The following is an 18633-nucleotide window of genomic DNA, read 5'->3' as shown; positions in this document are numbered from 1 at the left end:
TGTGAGGGTCCATTGTAAACCACTTTTTCAGTACAGCTGAAACTTCAAACAGTTGCTAAATGAAAGGTTGTAAGTCAAGTTTATAGTCATCTGTATTATTTCAAGAAATACAACACAGGGCAGCGTTCATCATCTCTGCTTCCCAACATAATCAGAGCTAAGGCCATCCATGCATCTCAATTGCCTAGAAAGGAGGTCTGCATTTTTCATAATTTACTCTTGCCCTATTTTGACTTTATCTCTGAGAAATTTTGCTTGCCAGCGTAAAACTGAAACTCTATCCTGAACCACAAAGATTTTTGTGGGTGGGAGGTGAGGAAGTTGACAAAAGCAACGTAAGGTTAAATCACCATTTTTCCTTCTCATAAATAGCTCACTTTCCCAGGACTGTTAAAAGAAGTAAAAACAGCAGCTCTTATCCAAATCAAGCACCACTCCTGCTAGATTTTCATATGATGTTTATTAGTTGTGCACCTTCCATAGGCCACTCCTCTTAAATCACTGAATATTTCATAAATAGCAGTTTTATCTCCACAGAATGATTTGTTATTGTAGTAGAACAAATGCAAGATGGGTTTACTGACCAAACCAAGATCTATAGACCATGGTATTGTTTCTAAACAGGCTAGCACGATGCCTCCCGAAATCCCAGAACAAAGTCGTATTGAGAAAGAGAGTTGTCATCACTGATAGACCACAAATCTGTTTTGCTTGGTACTTTTAGTTTTTAAAAAAAAAATTCTTCAGAGTTTTAATGTAGAGGGAGAGCTTTTCACCTTTGCTATCAGACACACGGTAATTGTAATCAACTTACAAGAGTGGACTGGATAATCAGATGCCAGTGATGAATAGGGGACCTTCATCCCAGCTAATAATCAAGAGAAACACAACTTCTCCAATATATGTGTGCATGCCTACATAAAGCTATATACATAAATATGCCACAGTATCTTACAAAACTGCAGGAACAATAACTCCTCATTTATGTGAAGAGTGCACTTACAATTTCCATCCTGTTTGCTTTCATTTTGAATGAATGTAGGAGCGGCATGAAATCCCTGAAAATATTGACTGATTGCCTTCTTATCTCACCTGGCTGATGTCACAGGGATTACATTCTATCCTTGCCATAACTCAACAAGTAAAGAAACCTGAGACAGAAGGAGTGATGTGGAATTTTCATCAATAGACCCTCAACCTGATGAAGGAGTAAGATTTTTGTATGAACCCAAAGATACTGAAAGAAATCAATGTTGGATCAGTAAAAGACATCAGGGTGCAAGACTGAGCTAGAATTAACTGTCAGTTATGTTAGAGAAGAGGGCAGGATCCTAACTTGAGATCCACTCCAAAGCTTTCCCAGGCCGCCTTCTCTCTTCAATTACTGCTTGAAGTCTTTTCCACAGAGGTAAATGTTTTCCTGTCCCAACTCAACACTTCAGTCTTATCCTTAGGAGCTGTTTTGAATTCTTAGTTGTCTTTGTCAATGTTTCCTTTAGCTCCTGGGATAAGAAAAGCAAAATACAAGGAAAGAATTAAGTGGATTATCAAAATAACTTGACCAGTCATTAGAATTTGGACGCATGTCAAGGTTGATATTAATCCCACATCCTGTTCTTCACAGTGACTAACTGGATGCTCTTAGGAAGCACACAAAAACATTGTGTGCACAGCGCACTCCACAGCTTCTCCTTTCTCAATACCTGGAGAGGATGGTCTGCTTGTGATTTACAGCCTGCTCAGCCATCCTGAGCAGGCTGTAAAGGGATCGAAGGGATCCCTTCGAAGGGATCCCACCGTCTTTGTCTTCCTCCTTTCCAACAATCTTTTGAAAGCCTCTGAGATTATGGTATCATCCCATTACATGGCTTTAATTCTCATGAGCTAATTCTTTGAAATCTTATTGGCTACCCGTTCTTGATTGAATATATTTTATTTTTTCTTTTATGTACACTGAGAGCATATGCACCAAAGACAAATTCCTTGTGTGTCCATCACACTTGGCCAATAAAGAATTCTATTCTATTCTATTCTACCTGTTCTTGGTTTGGTTTTTAACCTTAAGAGTCAGTTTCAGAAATTTTGCTGTTGGGGACCAAATATTTCAACCGAGAAATGGAGCTAAGTGTTTATGCAACTCCCTCTGGTACAAAATCAATCTGCATTTACACAAACTCTGCTCTCCAGCCCACTTAAATTAACTGATGCTGCCCTCTGATTGGGAAACTTGAAAACCACAGATTCATAAACTTACTTGGGCTGCCCCACTGGATTCACCGGTACTAAGTTGGACAACTTCCCACTGTCTGCAGCAGCCTTCAAGATCTCCTGGAATTTGCTTTGTTCTAAAGACAAAGTACATACACATTTGTACATAGTAATGAAAGGACCACCAGCCTTCCCACCACATGCACAAGATCTATTTTCCCCCACTCAAAATATTTGGGTAAAAATCCTCTTCAGAGGGTGCATCCCAACACAAGTGGAAGACACCAGGGTGCAGAAGACCAGTCTAGTCAAAATGACAAAATAAATCATGAAGAATTATTACTCGAGCAATCCACACTCACATGTTTTAAATATTACATTAAGAAAGAACTGAAATGGACTTCTGGTTTGAGCTTTTCAGCGACAGACTGAAACCTCATCTCTGCGAGGCTTTGATCCATGCTCGCCACTGGAACACCCCGAGCCGGCTGGTTTCGGGGCTAAGCCACCCCGTAGAGGTGGTGAAGAGAGGGGAGACCACCAGCAGGGTCGAGAAGAGCCGCATCTCTCCCCCCCAGCTGGCCATTACTCCCTTTCCCAAAGGTGGTTGCAGTGGTGGTCAGAAATGGCCACCACAAAGAAGAACTCAACCGGAAAAGAATGTGCAGGAGGAAGATAAGAAGAGAAAGTTTTGGTTGACTGGGTCAAACAGCAAAAGCAACAAATAAGGTACCCTGGAATTGAAACTGTTAAAAAACAATAACATTGTTCCCTAAGAAGATTTTTAAGCTGCGAAGGAGAGAGAAAAGGGAAAAGATTTGGTTTTCTCCTTTTCCTATACTGACAGCTAAGAGACTTATGCAAGAAATTGGAAAAAAATCCATTTTGACATCAATAGGCATTTAATGCTGAAAATAAAAAATCAAAGGGATAATAAAGATTTCTGGATAATTAAAAGCTTTTGAAAACAGGAAAGGAGAGAGGAAGAATAAAAGGGCAGGATCTGGAAGGGAGGAGACTGCCTGGAATTAAAAAAGAACTTAAAGCAAAATCTCAACAAGACTTCCAAAAGATAAATTCTAACTGAAATATCGCAACAAAAACCCCAGGAAGAGAAAGTTGAAAAAGAAATAAGAAGATATAACTCGGGACTATCTGGATTACTTGATGATTTCTGGATTCTTGGTTATTGTTTCAAATGACTAAAATCAATCGGGTGGTTGTTTAAAACTGTTTAAAATGGCACCACTTTTAGAAGAACTGAAAATGGAACTTAAAAAGTACAAAGAAGATGCACAAGAAGGGAGAGGTTCTTTTGTCTTCGTATTTCAGTTTTTAGAAATGGAGATTTGGAATTATGAGAAACAACAAGAAATGCCTGCAGAAAAAGAAGATTGCGACAAAGAAGAAGCCATCTTTAATGAACAAGTAATCTTAGATGGGGGAAAAAAGGAAAGGGGGGAAAGAGAACGGAAAGTTTAAGACTGGGAAAAACAACTTGAAAAAAAAATAGAGTGAAAAATAAGTATAAAATCAGAAAGCAACAGAAGAGGGAAATGCAGAAGAGAGAATTAGAACTAGAGAGACAAGGGGGTAAAAAGGGGAGGGAGAAGATGAGAGGGAAGAAAGAAAGGAGAAAAAGTTATAAAGGACAGAAGCAAAATATAGAGATACAGGGCCTATTTAGAGATAATGGGTGAAAACTTAATTGAAAAATGGATTCTGCAAAGGTACATAAGTTAGTATGGTTATTTTAGAAGCAGAAATAATTTTAGAAAATATGAAACAATGTATGATTAAAATGTTTGATAAAATAGCTATTGTAATTCAGTTGAATGCTTGTCAATAAATAAATGTAACGAAAGGTATATTTAATTATTTATAAAACATATGTGAAGAGAAATAAGGGAAAAATTAATTATAGAGATTATATGTGTTTTTAAGGAAGTATGATATTTAATTGAAAAGAAGTGTTAAAGATGTTAAGATTTTAATGATTATTAATGATAGAACTGAACTGGAATGGAATGAGGGTTTTTAATTACATATATTTACAATCTTTCTTTTTTTAAAAAAGAATATAGTGTGTATTATATGAATGAACCAAGCAGAATTCGATTGGAAGTTATGTATTATGTATTATATTGAAGGTCATAAACTTAAGGTATATATTGAAGTTTAAATAAGAGTTGAATGGATGTAATTAAAAGATATAAAGGTGTCATACTCCAATTAGTAACTACAGGAGTAAATTTTTTTAATGAGAAAAGATAATATGAAATTGAAACAGAACAGATTAAAGTATAAATATGATTTGAATTGAGATGCGATAATCAAAATAAAATTGAGAAAATTAAAAGAGGGGAAAAACTATAGAGAAAATGTAAAATAGTATAAGATATGGAAGAGAATACAAAAAGGAGCATGAAATTGAGTTTTGTGTCTGTATAAAGAAGTTCAACCCAGGACCATGCTATTTTCAAAAAAGATGTTTTACTTGTATTTTGTGTGTGTAAAAACCCAAATAAAACTTTATTAAAAAAAAGAAAGAACTGACATATTGAATAACTACTTTAAAACAAGCGTGTATTAATACTAGGATTACATGTTTGACTAATGTAACAAATACCATTAACATTATTATTGCTATTTGTATCAAAATGAATGATACCCAGGGGCCACACTGTTCATGTATTGATGTTGGTGTATATTTAAAAATAAAAATAAGAAGAAAGAAAGAAAGAAAGAAAGAAAGAAAGAAAGAAAGAAAGAAAGAAAGAAAGAAAGAAAGAAAGAAAGAAAGAAAGAAAGAAAGAAAGAAAGAAAGAAAGAAAGAAAGAAAGAACTGTGAATGAACTCAAGACAATGGTGTAATTTGGGACAAGGAACAGAGAACAGTGACTATCCTGAGAGCTGGGCTATTTCCATTTGTGCTTCTTAGTGATGATGACTTCTAGTGTGGCCAGAGATGTGATAGTGAGATGGGAGGCATATAAATTTAATACATACATACATACATACATACATACATACATACATACATATTCTGCTTCTTTGCCTCAGTTTAAGACTTGATATCAATTAAGTTTCTTATTGGCTTGAATTTGACCAAAGTTACAATACGAAGTCCTTTCTGGCATGATCTATCTTTTAATCTAGGAGTATTATGCAATGAATATCATTAAACTCCACTATCCTATTCTCAGATTACTTATCAGAGGATCATCTCAACACTGTCCAATAAGTTCCCAAAGGAAGAATTGCTCCTCCTGTTTTATTCCAGGAGATCAGAAAAATCTTCTATTGGGCATCCAAGAATCATTCCATCCGTAAGTATCACTTCCAAATTCTCAAGCAGGTGACAGCAAGTGTCAGAATGCCTCTCTAATGTAAGGCAATTGGATAGTGGCTCCAAATTTTGATATTCATGCTAATTTTGAGAGGGTGGTTCATGTTCTTTGCCATATTATCTTAGGACAAGTATCTTCTTAATTATATTTATGGCGGTTCTGCTCTACCATTGCACCAATTCACAATTGTTTATCAGTCATGATGTAGTACAGAATAAAGATTAGGGCTGGGAGCCAAAGGATGCTTTCTTCTATCAGTTTGCAAGAAATTATATTAATATTTTCGGTTTAAGTTTGGGGCTGCAGGAGCTAACTCTCAATGCTCTGTGGTTAAAAACTGGAGTCTAGCAAAGCTTTAAGAACAGCAGTATTTATATGTCCCCCTGTCAAACCTGACTTCAATCTTCCTGCCTCAGTTTTCAGTCTCTTACAATTTTTCCAGTGCCTCAATTGTCTTGAGTGCATTCTTAGTCTACTGTATTCTTCTCCTTCCTGATTTTTATTCATTCTAGTCATAAGTTGGTGTGACTCTGGCTAGGGCTACCAGTTTGAAATTGACATTTATTTTCTGTAACATAAGATACCAAATCAAACTATTGAATTGTTTCTGATGCACCCAAATGCTAATTTAATTCTTGCTGGTAACCTTAATGCTAGTTTGGGCCATTTGGAATACTGCATCTAGTTTTGGTCACCACAATGTAAAAAAGATGTTGAAAGTCTAGAAAAAATGCAGCAACAAAGCAGCAACAATGATAATTAGGAGTTTGGAGGCTAAAACATATAAAGAATGGTTGCTGGAATTGGGTATGTCTAGTTTGATGAAAACAAGGACTAGGAGTGACATGATAGCAGTGTTCCAATATCTCAGGGGCTGCCATAAAGATGTGGGAGTCAAGCTATTCTCCAAAGCACCTGAGGGTAGGACAAGAAGCAATGGGTGAAAACTAATCAAAGAGAGAGCAACCTAGAACCAAGGTCAAAATTCCTGACAGTTAAAACAATTAATCAGTGGAACTACTGGCCTCCAGAAGTCGTAAAGGCTTCAGCACTGGAAGTTTTTAAGAAGAGATTAGATAACCATTTGTCTGAAATGGTGTAGGGTTTCCTGCCTAAGCAGCGGGTTGGACTAGAAGACCTCCAAGGTCCCTTCCAACTCTGTTATTCTATTCTACTCTAAAAATGTTATCAACAAAGTACATAATCCTTTAAAAATTGTTTTTACCTTGACAGCAACTATTCCCTTATTTATTGCAAGAGTAGTTTCTAATATAACAAATAGCTGGCTCAAAATAATTAATTTATTTATAATTAATATATTGGGTGGAGAAAATCTTTTCAGAGAACAATTATGAAATTACATGGTACCAGGAATTTAAAAGGGCTATTGCCTATCTTTATAGTTCAATAGTTTTCTGGCTTTAACAGCTCATTGAGTCATAAAAGATGAGATGGGCATATTGCAGATTATGCATCAAATAATTAACATCAATAGGAATCTAATGCATTGATGAAGATTCTCACTCATCCAGATAAAGTTGTCTGGAACTGTATGCATGTATGGAGAGCTGAGTCTTGGCAACTGGACTTCTTTCTTTCTTTGTTTTGAAACATTATCCTGCTCATCCAAGTAGTTTCTTCAATCTGCAAGAAGCTACTGAAGAAGCTCCTTGGATAAACAGCGAAACATTTCAAACCAAAAAGCAAAGAAGTCCAATGGCCATGACTCAACATCCAGATAGGAATCTAATGGTTAAAGTTCCAGCAAAGAATAGCAGAACTAAGTGCAAAATAAATCTCCAATATAATCAAGAGTGTGCAAAACTAATTGCAATTTACAGGGTCTTTAATGATAATTATAGACACTGAGCGATACGCCATTTGATCTGGAAAAATTCGATAAGGCCTTGCTTCAAAGATGAAAGCAGGAGGCTCAGTGGAACAATCAATTAAAGATAAATCTGGCTTACAGCCTATTTTTTTCCCCAAAAAGGGCTTCTGGGGTGGGTCAGTTAATCTCATTTGAGAAAATTGATTTAGCATTACCATGCTACATTTAGCAATGTTACACCTGATCCAATCCCTCTCAGGTTAATTTTAATCTTTTTGTATTTATGCTTTTATGGCAGTATAAGCCATCCCGAATCACTTTGGGTTGTGAGATGGGTGGCATATAAATTTAATAAATTTAATAAAAATTAATAAATTTATACTTTCAACACTGGAAGATTTTAAGAAGAGATTGGACAACCATTTTTCTGAAATGGTAGAGAGGTCTCCTGCCTGAGCAGGGGGTTGGACTAGAAGACCTCCAAGGTCCCTTCCAACTCTATTATTCTGTTAAATAAATAAATTACAGAATGGTTTATTTATTTATTTTATTTGTCCAGCAAGTATTAGATAACAGGTATAAGTATAAACATGGTTATGAATACATGAAATGGATACGAATACAAAAGAAACAATAGGACAGGGACGGGAGGCACGTTGGTGCGCTTATGGACGTTCCCTACAGACCTCTTAGGAAAGGGGTGAGGTCAATAGTAGACAGTCTAAGGTTAAAGTTTTTGCGGTTTGGAGAAGAAACCACAGAGTCAGGTAGAGTATTCCAGACATTGACCACTCTGTTGCTGAAGCCGTATTTCCTGCAATCAAGTTAGGTGCGGTCAACCTTGAGTTTGTATCTATTGTGTGCTCTTGTATTGTTATGGTTGAAGCTCAAGTAGGACATTACAGTAGATAATTTTATGTATTATACTTAGATTGGACCGAAGGCAGTGTAGTCTAGGTTGTCTAGGTCTAAAATTTCAAGTCTGGTGACATAAGTTATTCTGCTATGTGTAGAGGAGTGGAGTGACTTCCTATGTCCACTGCTGAGATCTTTAAACTTTGCTTGCAACTGCAGGTTTCATCTATTGGGAAACCTGATCGAAACTGAACTCTAACAATGATTGGTGGATAACAGTATCGACATCTCTATTTACTGATATTGGTTATCCTTTTCAGTTGCCAAAGAAAGGAGGGTCATGTGATCTTGAAAGGTGGGGTGAAGAGATGCTGCCTAGGGAATGGTCAGAAAAGAGACAGCATAGCCTGCAGCTAGGGCAAAAGGAGGCTGTAAAGGAGACAGTGGGAGAATAGTACTTTTAGATTTTTAGAATTGTACTTTTGGACCTGGAAATGTAGCTATACAACAAAATAGAATTAGTTTATCTGCCCGTGTTTTCTGTCTGGTCTACCTGATAAGGCTGATTTATATGAATGGTGACAAGACTTTGCTGGCAAATTTCTGGCCAAATTTTTCAGTCCCCTAAGTATGTCTAACTCTAACAGGATATGTCATACATCTTCAGGGGAAGCTAGCGACTCAAGAAGAGATTGGACAACCATTTGTCTACAATGGTATAGGGTTTCCTGCTCAAGCAGGGGGTTGGACTAGAAGACCTCCAAGGTCCCTTCCAACTCTGTTATTCTGCATTTTGCATTGTTTTAAGACAATGTGGTAGAGAAGCAAGCTGGGTAAAGGATGGGATGATTAATCTTTAATTGTTGACTTGAGCTGCATGGCCTGGCAGAAAACTATTTCTTCTACTTCCTAGACTGCCTTTCTTTGATTCAATCTCTAGAAAAAGGCTACAGGCAAAAATGTCAGCCTCCCCTAAATTGCTGACTGCTTCTTCTAATTATGAACCTATGGACGAACACTGTGTGAGTAAGGTGTAAAACCTTTGGAGATTCCTCGCTCCAGCACTTATCCAAAAAGGGGTTAAGCAAGGGTGACTCTTTTCAATCTCTGGGTCTGTTCCATAACTCAACTTTTGTCCAAAAAAAAGAAAGAAAGAAAGAAAGAAAGAAAGAAAGAAAGAAAGAAAGAAAGAAAGAAAGAAAGTAAGTCTTTATTATTCACATGCCAATGACACAGTTATTCTTCTGACATCTAAGTAAACTTAAAATGAAGCTTTCAAGCTCTTGCTATATATTGGAATAAGGGAAAACTGGACATTAGCTATTTTAAAATAAATATTGTTTACCAAAAGGAAGGTAAACTGCAGTCACAGCAGGAAAATAAGCAGTTATCTCTTTAGAACAGTCTCCCAATCTCTGCACATTTATGACGTGCGGACTTCAATTCCCAGAATTCCTCAACCAGCACATTCATTCTGGGAATTGAAGTCCACATGTTGTAAGTTTGCTGAGTTTGGGAAACACTAGTTTAGCATAAGCCAAGGACTTTAATATCTGGATTTCAAATCATCTGTAGCTTGAATGAAGGTTGAGACTCTGGAAAGAGTGCAGAGAAGAGCAACAAAGATGTTTAAGGGGCTGGAGGCTAAAAAACATGAAGAACAGTTGCAGAAACTGAGTATCTCTAGTCTAGTGAAAAGAAGGACTAGGGGTGACATAATAGCAGTGTTCCAGTATTTGAGGGGCTGCCACAAAGAAGAAGGGGTCAAATTATTCTACAAAGCACCAGAAGACGAGAAAAGAAGCAATGGAAGGAAACTAACCAAGGACAGAAGCAGTCTAGAACTAAGGAGAAATTTTCTGACAATGAGAACAGCTTGCCTTCAGAACTGGTGGATACTCCATCACTGGAGATTTTGTAACTCTACAACAGGGGTGGCATTCAGCAGGTTCTGACCAGTTCTGGAGAACCAGTAGCGGAAATCTTGAGTAGTTCAGAAAACCGGCAAATCCCACCTCTGACTGGCCCCACCCCCATCTATTCTCTGCCTCCTGAGTCCCAGCTGATCGGCTGGGTCTTCTTTTGTTACCCTGCACAGGAGAATGGAGCTGGAAAGGAGGTTAGTGGGGTGGGGAGGTAATGGGATTCTGCAGTAACCTTCCCCCAGGAGTGAGAAGGAGATGGAGATTTTACAGTATTCTTCCACTGCCACGCCCACCAAGCCACGCCCACAGAACCGGTAATAAATTTTTTTGAATCCCACCACTGAAGAGAGGTGTCAAACTCACTTCGTCACAGCAGCGTCACGTGACATATTGTGACCTTTTCCCTCTTCACTAAACCGGACGTGGGTGTGGCCAGTGCCTGATGCCTCCGCTCCACTGGCTGCAAGCTTTACAGCTCTGCTTTACAAAATGGTACCCTTCAGAGTCAGAAGAGAGACGATGCAATCTGACAGCTTGCTGGCAACTATAATCTAGTAGTAAGCAATAATTATGTCCCCACAGTTTTAAACATACTCAAAGCTAAAAGCACCGGTCCTTTTGCTTTATCCCTCAAAGGTGTGATTTCTCCACCTGTGAGCGCTAGGACATGAGTTCTCAGGCATCTTAAGGAACTAAACCCCATTCTTTCAAAAAATGGATTACTTACCAGCAGTGCCTAGATTTCGCTGAGATCCAGAACTCGGCTGAGCCAGTGAACTTGGCCTCCCCAATAGGCTTGAACTGCTGAAGGCATTAGCGCTTCCTGCAGGATTCCCAAGGCTTCCTGTGTTACCAAAACTTCTCGGAAAGGTGCCAAAAGGATTAGGTGGGTTCCTCAAAGCCGTGTTGCCCGGAGCTGAAGTCTATGGAAATAATAAGTTTGTTGAGCTTTCCAAAATCTGAATGCTCCCATTAACCACCTATATTTTTGTTTTAAAAAATGGAAAATGACAGCCCCTAAATTGGCAATGCATCTCCTAATTTCAACAACGCGGTCATGTACCGGTAGTTGTAAAAATCAGGCCTGTCAATTTAAACCTGGCCTTTAATTCCAGAAATAGACTAAACAGAAGAGAGTAAGTGAACAATTAACCAGTGGGACAACTTGCCTCCAGAAGTTGTGAATGCTCCAACACTGGAAGTTTTAAAGAAAAGATTAGATAACCATTTGTCTGAAGTGGTGTAGGGTTTCCTGCCGAAGTAGGGGGTTGGACTAGAAGACCTCCAAGGTCATTTCCAACTTTGTTATTCTGTAATCTGTAACCTCTAATTGACTTCCCAGTACTTATTTTCTTAAAAAGTTATCTTGTTTTAGATTTTGCAGGTTTTCTTTTCCACCTATACCACTAACAATGGAAGATGTATTTTGCATCCTGAAAATCCTACAAAGAATTTGTGACATTTTCTAAAATCAGAGACAGACCCTCCTAGATCTTCTTTCCCCACATTATCATTTTGTTCTATCGCAACAACTAAACTCCTTTTCCAGGTTTAGAACATTCTCCAGTCTTTAAAATAACGTAAGTGATTGGAATGCAGAGGAGATGGAGGATAACAGAGATGTTGGATTAACCGAAACCCCAAACATCCAAAATAGATGTTTCGTAAAAAAGTTATTTTTAAACAGAGTTGCTTATTTCTATGCACCATCTACAGCAAGTTCTTGACCATTTGTTTAGTGACAGTTTGAAGTTACAACAAGACTGAAAAGAGGGACTTATGACAGCTTTTCAGAGTTACGACCATTGCAGCATCCCCATGATCAGACGATCAAAATTTGGATGCTTATCAACCGGCATGTACTTATGACAGTTGTAGTCCCCCAGGGTTGTGTGATCACCCGTTGTGACCTTCTGACAAACAAAGTCAATGGGGAAGATTTACTTAACAATTGTGTTAGTAACTTAACAACTTGCAGTGATTCACTTAACAACTGTGCCAGGAAGGTTGTAAAATGGGGCAAAACTCATTTAACAAGTCTTGTGCTTAGCAACTGAAGTTTTGGGCTCAGTTGTGGTTGTAAGTTGAGGACTATCTCTTGCATAGCTCTTCAGTGCTAGCCTGCCCCTCACTCTAAATTAGGACTGCTGAGACCAGTCCTTCTAGCTAGGAGTATCCTGGGTCCAGATGAGAAGGTCCAAATCACCTTCTTTTAATAACCCCATAATCCCTTGCGGGGTGGAGTCTGGGCAACTGAATAGAGCTAGCAGAGTGTTTTAATGGCCGGATGCCCTTCCTGTCACCAATGCAGAGTTTTGTTCAGCAGATATATTCCCATTGTGGCCAGAGAGAGAAATATCTGCCCCTACCTAGGATTGAACTCACAGCCTCCTGATTGTGAGGTGAGAGTTCCACCTCTAGGCCACCGCACCACTGCCTGAGAAGGTCCCAATGGTGCCTACAATTGTGCAATTGAGAGCCCACCCCTCTTTTACATGGGTTATGTGGGCACCACTGATATAAAAGAGCAGGGCTCCTATCACACAGTCTCAGCCACCCTCGTGGGTTATTTTTTTTGGGGGGGGGCAGCCCACATCCCTTGAAGATGCTTCTGTAGCCCAGGGCCAATCTGGCAGCAGCTTCTCCTAAAATCTCGGGGCTTCTGAGATCTGGCCTCGTGGAGATGCCAAGGGATGAAGTCTGCCCACGAGGAGCAGACGTTGAGGTCTCGGTTTACCCTCAGGCCGATGCAGGCCTGCTTGGTCTGCTGGAGCTGGAGCTTCAAGTTTTCATTCTCGTCAAGCATCTTCCTGTATTCGCCTCTTATTTTCTGAGCTTGGTTTTCTTGGGATTCCTGGAGGGCCTGCTTCTGCCACTCAAACTGCTGCTGCTGGAGGCTGATCTGCTGGTCCCGCTCCTGCACGCGTTGGTTACAAGCAGCCTTCTGGCTTTGCAACAGGGCATTCTCTCGAGTCACCTCGTTGGCCTTCTGGTCAATTTGCTGTGCCATCGTATCAAGGTGGACCTGCAGATTTCTGAACGTAGAGCGGAACGTGGTTTCAATATCATGGCGGTAACAGCCACGGCTCTCATAGGAATTTAAAAATTCATCCGCTGAAGCCTTGAACTTCTTAAGGACAGGTTCTAACTCTTGGACCACGGTGGTCTTCAGCTCCTGGTACTTCTGTTCCCGCGTTTCCAGACGGACTTTCTCTAGAAGGCAATCATTCTTCTCTTTCTCTGCCGTCTCGGCTTTCCCTTGCCAAGAATTCCTGTCCTGGTTTAAGCTTTCTCGCTCCCTCTGGCCTTTCAGCTCCAAGGCCACCAGCTGCTTCTCCAGAGAGCTCACTTGTGCTGTAGACCAAGCGACACAAAACATAAAAGCCAGCCGGTCAATATTGTAAACCTGGACATGACGGTGTGCATTAAAGCAGGGGTCACCAACCTTTTGGATCTCAGGGACCACCAAATTCATACTTTTAAATCCCGAGGACCACTAATATGAATTTTTTTAAAAAGCTAATATATTTAATGTAATTTTTTATGTTAATGTTACACACACACACACACACACACACACAGACACACACACACATCATACACAAACACACACACGCACACTTACTTATTTCATTATAACAAAAATGTAAATGCTTAATGATAACAAAATAAAATGTTCTGGGCTGGAAGCCTCCCACATCTGGCACCTTCCAAAGAGACAGAAGATCAGGCTCTCTCTCTCTCTGTGTGTGTGTGTCTGAGCTGAGGGGCCTCTGGGCAACTGCTGCTGGGAGAAGCAGAGGGAGAAAGGGGGCTTTGCTCTCCTTGGGGGGCAGCGCCCTTTGGCTGCCACTCCAGGGGCTTCTCTGCAGGCATCTGCCTGCAGAAGGACTGCCACTCTTGGTGATTAATTGGGGGAGGAGGAGGAGAAAGTGGGAGCTCCTTTCAGATCCCGGGTGGAGGATTGAGAGGCTCAGATCTGCAGCCGAAGAAAAGGGGTGGGGGGAGAGGCGGGCTTTTCCAGCCTCACCTGGAGACAGGCAAGGAAAGGTGTCCCTGGGGGCACTTCGCTCGCTTTTAGCACTTCACTGCCAAACCCAGCCACAGCCAGTGATTATTTGGGGGTGGGGGGAGAGAAAGTATCTCTCGCATTACCAGGGAGGAAAGGAGACAAAACAAAGCTCACTCTTTCCCCGAGACCTACAAAACGCCAATCTACCGTGTTCCAGGAGTTCTTCAAAAATCATCAAACGCTCCTACTTGCAGTTCTCGCGCCTCCTGGCTCAGGTCCCGGAGATGCACGCTCCCACACACGGCAGCGGCGGCAACAACAGTCCCCGCTCCCAGTGCCCGCCGTCAGCTCTCCCCATTAGTTTTCTAGCCTTGAATTGCTCCCGGCTCTCTCTCTTTCCTCCCCGCCACCCACCTGCAGGCAGGAAAGGGAGACGGAGCCTTGCACAGTTCTCCCCTTTTCCAGCCCTTGCTGCCTCTCCCAAGCCTCGAAGCCTCGGAAACGCAGGCAAAGATATAAGTAGAAAAAAAATCACTGCAAATTTCTCTGGCTTTTTGATACAGAGCTAGGACTAAAGGGTTAGTCCTAGGGTTTGCAATACTCACCAACACAAGTAATATTCAAAAGCTGCAAGTTGAATTTACTTTCATTTGCCCCTATGAGAGCTGCTGTATTGCTGATCTGTTGTTCCTTCAGCTTTGCCTAGAAAAGGATGAAAAATCGATTAAGTTTCTTCCATGGCCGCTGGGGAATAACAGAACAGCCACCGGCTTGCTTTCCAGCCTTCTCAACTTCAGAGCCTCCTCTGATTAAATAGATTTTAACCAACGGCTTGTATGAGTTCTAGAAAATTAAGTCAGCCTCCAATAGGTGCATAAACACCATTGTGGTTGTGAAAGTGGTTAATCTCGTTCAAAAAAATATCCAATCTATACGCAAATTAACTGTCACAAACTACACTGTCTCAAGAGGCATGGAATGGGAAACAACCTGTCACATTATTTCCTCCAGGCCAGGTTGGGCACAAATCCTCCCACTGCCCAAGCAATATCATGGGCTGTTTTCCCAAGGAATGTCCTTCTCCATTCCTTGGGAGAAGATTGTTCTCAAACAGGCCACCCCATTCCTTCTCTTGCAAGGGAGTTGGTCACTTTCCGTGAATCTGTCCTCTTAGAGTCTTGAATACTTAAATTCTGTCTTGTGAAGCACCCCCAATTCCATCCCCCCCCCCCCAGTTCTTAGGGAACTGGGAAAAGCCTTCAGAAAAGATCTGAACAGTATTGAGGGTTGCAGAACACCTACTTTGTGGGTTATAGTGCCAGGGCTATCATTTGTAGCTGAAAGAATCCAACACAACACCTTATTTCCAACAATGGTAACACAGATGCCCAAGGCAGAAGCATTTTTCCTTGCCATTTATTCTCTGGTATCTGCTACTTCAGAGACTGAATATGGAAATTTAATGTAGCCATCATAACTAATACCTGTGCCTTTATTAAAACATGTCTCTATGGCCACCCATATTACCATAGGGTAACTTCAATTAAATTAAATTTGAATTTAAATTAAATTTTAAAACTTAATATTGAATCAATATATAATGCCCTTTTTCATGGGTAAATCTTTCAATGCACTTCACAGTCCATCCTCATTGTCCAGGCGCTTATCATTTTTCCCTTCCTTTGGAAAAGGAACTCAACTTCATGTCTATAAATGCATAGAAAAAGGTGGATGCTTATGGCAACCTGAAGGCCATCGGTCTCTATGTTCTTCCTCTCCTGGGGCTCACCTTGTCAATGTTGCAAGTCCTCAAGGTGCCGTTCAATTTGAACATTTGGGTCTGCACCTGACGAGCTTCCTTCTCCGTGGCATTCAGCTGGTGCTTGAGTTTGCCAATCTCTTCGTTGAGGGCTTTGGTCTTATTGTCACTCTCGTGCAGCTGGGCTTTCAGGTCCTTGATGTGATTCTCAGTGCTTTTTAGGGGGTTGCTGTAGATCATGAAAAGCACCAATCCCAGAATGATAAGGAACTGGATGAGGGAGAGGAAGAGGAAGAAATATTTCATGTAGAAGCCACAATCCCGCTTTGATTGAAGGCTATCCTTGGTGTTTAGGCCCAAGGCGGCCATGGTGTATGCATTCTTCTCCATCGTGTTATCAACTGCCTTGGCTAGTTCCTGATTCAGCCTTTGGGTTCAACTGGGTGGGGACAAGCATCTCCCACTGTTTATATTGCATCTGATTAATATTTCCTCCCGCTTGGCTCCTTGTTTCCTTCCCTTTTCGTTGGAGAAGCTAGTGGTTATGAGTTAACATAACACAGCCGCCATTCCAAGAAAGCAGTATTGTTATCTGTGAATCAAAGAACGCTTCCTCTTTCCTTGTTTGCTTTCTGCTGGCCCACTCTCACCCCCTTTGTCAAAACAAGGCCAGCCTTGCCTCCCCTTCATTAACTTGGTCTCAGAGGACCCTCTGGAAGACGTCAGCTACATCTCTCTTGGCAGAGGATGGGATTAACCCGAAGTAATGCTTGTTATCTAAACAGCACACCCCCCATTTCTGCTTTCAGCACAGAAGCCAAACAGACTAGAGCGATCATGACCTGCCTAGCCCTTTCCTGTCTCTTTGCCCTCCAAAATGGAGTCATGAACAAGAGAGCCACTGAGGCATGGGTTTCTGGTGGGTAAAAAGCAGAGGTGGCATTCAGCAGGTTCTGACCATTTCTGGAGAACCGGTAGCAGAAATTTTGAGTACTTTGGAGAACCGCAAATCCCACCTCTGACTGGCCCCGTCCCCATCTATTCCCTGCCTCCCAAGTCCCAGCTGATTGGCTGGGTTTTCTTTTGTTGCCAAGCACAGGAGAATGGAGCTGGAAAGCAGGATAGTGGGGTGGGGAAACAGAGGTGGTATTCAGCAGGTTCTGACCAGTTCTGGAGACATTTTGAGTAGTTTGGAGAAATGCAAATATCACCTCTGACTGGCCCCACCCCCATCTATTCTCTGCCTCCTGAGTCCCAGCTGATTCGCTGGCTCTTCTTTGGTTGTCCTGCACAGGAGAACGGAGCTGGAAAGCAGGTTAGTGGGGTGGGGAGGGAATGGGGATTTTACAGTATCCTCCTTCCCCTGCCACACCCACTAAACCACGCCCACCAAGCCACACCTTGCCCACCAAGCCATGCCCAAAGAACCGGTAGTAAAAAAATTTGAATCCCACCACTGGTAAAAAGGTAGGAAGAATCTGGATGATACCTCAGAACCAGATCTGGTTGTCCTCAACGTACGACTACCGTTGAGCCCAACAATTAGGTTGCTAAGTGAGAAATTTGTTACATGAGTTTTGCCCTGTTTTACGACTTTCCTTGCCACATGTGTTAAGTCCATCACTGCCGTTGTTAAGTAAATCTGGTTTCCCCCTTAATTTGTCAGAAGGTCACAAAAGGTGATCATGAGGCTCCAGGGACACTGCAACCATCATAAATGTGAGTCAGTTGTCAAGCATCCAAATGTAAATCACATGACTATGAGGAATGCTGCAATGGTCGTAAGTGTGAAAAATGGTCATCAGTCACTTTTTTTCAGCGCTGTTGTAACTTCAAATGGTCACTAAGTAAACTGTTGATCGGTCACTTCTGGCCACCTAAGCAACCTTTTGATGGACCCACAACCTCTCTGGAAATCACTGCCATATCCTGGGACCACATGGCAATTTTGGGTGGTGTGATTTTGGGGGAGGGGAGGTCTTTTGAAAACCTATTTAAAATTCAGAATAAGATGTTAAGTCGTTGGGAGGCTTGTTCCTCCCTGTGAAAGTTGGACCATAAGAAAGGCTGGTGCTGGAGGAGGAGACTCCTGTGAGTCCCTTGGACTGCAAGGCCATCCAACCAGTCAGTCCTAGAGGAGATCAACCCTGACTGCTCTTTAGAAGGACAGATCCTGAAGATGAAACTCAGATACTTTGGCTCCCTAATGAGAAGGAAGGACTCACTGGAGAAGAGCCTAATGCTGGGGAAGATTGAGGGCAAAAGAAGAAGGGGATGTCAGAGAATGAAGGGGGCTGGATGGAGTCACTGAAGCAGTCAGCGTGAGCTTAAATGGACTCCAGGGTATGGTAGAGGACAGGAAGGCCTGGAGGAACGTTGTCCAGGGGGCTGCGATGGGTCGGACACGACTTTGCAACTAACAACAACAACAATCCCTCCAGTCCTGACAAAAATCAGTTGGACTGGACCCCAGGTATAGAAAATCAGAGTCAGAGATCACTCCTTAAACAAGGCCTTGGTCTTATTTAGTCTTTTTTTTTTTAATGGGTGGCTGCTTGTGATGTTACACCTCGAAGTAGGATGCCTCTGACAGCTGTCTGCAAGTACAGCAAGTCCTTGGCTTATGACCACAATCGGGCCAGAATTTCCATTGCTAATCAAGGGGATTGTTTAAGTGACTCACCTGCAGTTTT

At 41.3% G+C, this 18633-nt stretch overlaps 1 protein-coding gene across 1 annotated transcript; it reads right to left on the bottom strand.

Annotated features, from left to right (window-relative positions):
- Positions 1-441: 441 nt before the first annotated feature.
- On the bottom strand, positions 442-16675 carry PLVAP (plasmalemma vesicle associated protein). Its single transcript, XM_026698892.2, has 6 exons — positions 15971-16675; positions 14787-14883; positions 12907-13523; positions 10897-11092; positions 2255-2345; positions 442-1502 (listed from the first exon to the last, which is right to left on the bottom strand). Exons 1-6 carry the CDS (start codon positions 16328-16330, stop codon positions 1496-1498), a joined length of 1368 nt encoding a protein of 455 aa, XP_026554677.2. The 5' UTR covers positions 16331-16675; the 3' UTR covers positions 442-1495.
- Between the last annotated feature and the right edge of the window lie 1958 nt (positions 16676-18633).

Source organism: Pseudonaja textilis, chromosome 1 (genome assembly GCF_049901715.1).
Source record: "Pseudonaja textilis isolate UNSWEBS1 chromosome 1, rPseTex1.2, whole genome shotgun sequence".
NCBI classification, from domain to species: domain Eukaryota; kingdom Metazoa; phylum Chordata; class Lepidosauria; order Squamata; family Elapidae; genus Pseudonaja; species Pseudonaja textilis.
This window is presented reverse-complemented; position numbering and strand designations above follow the sequence as displayed.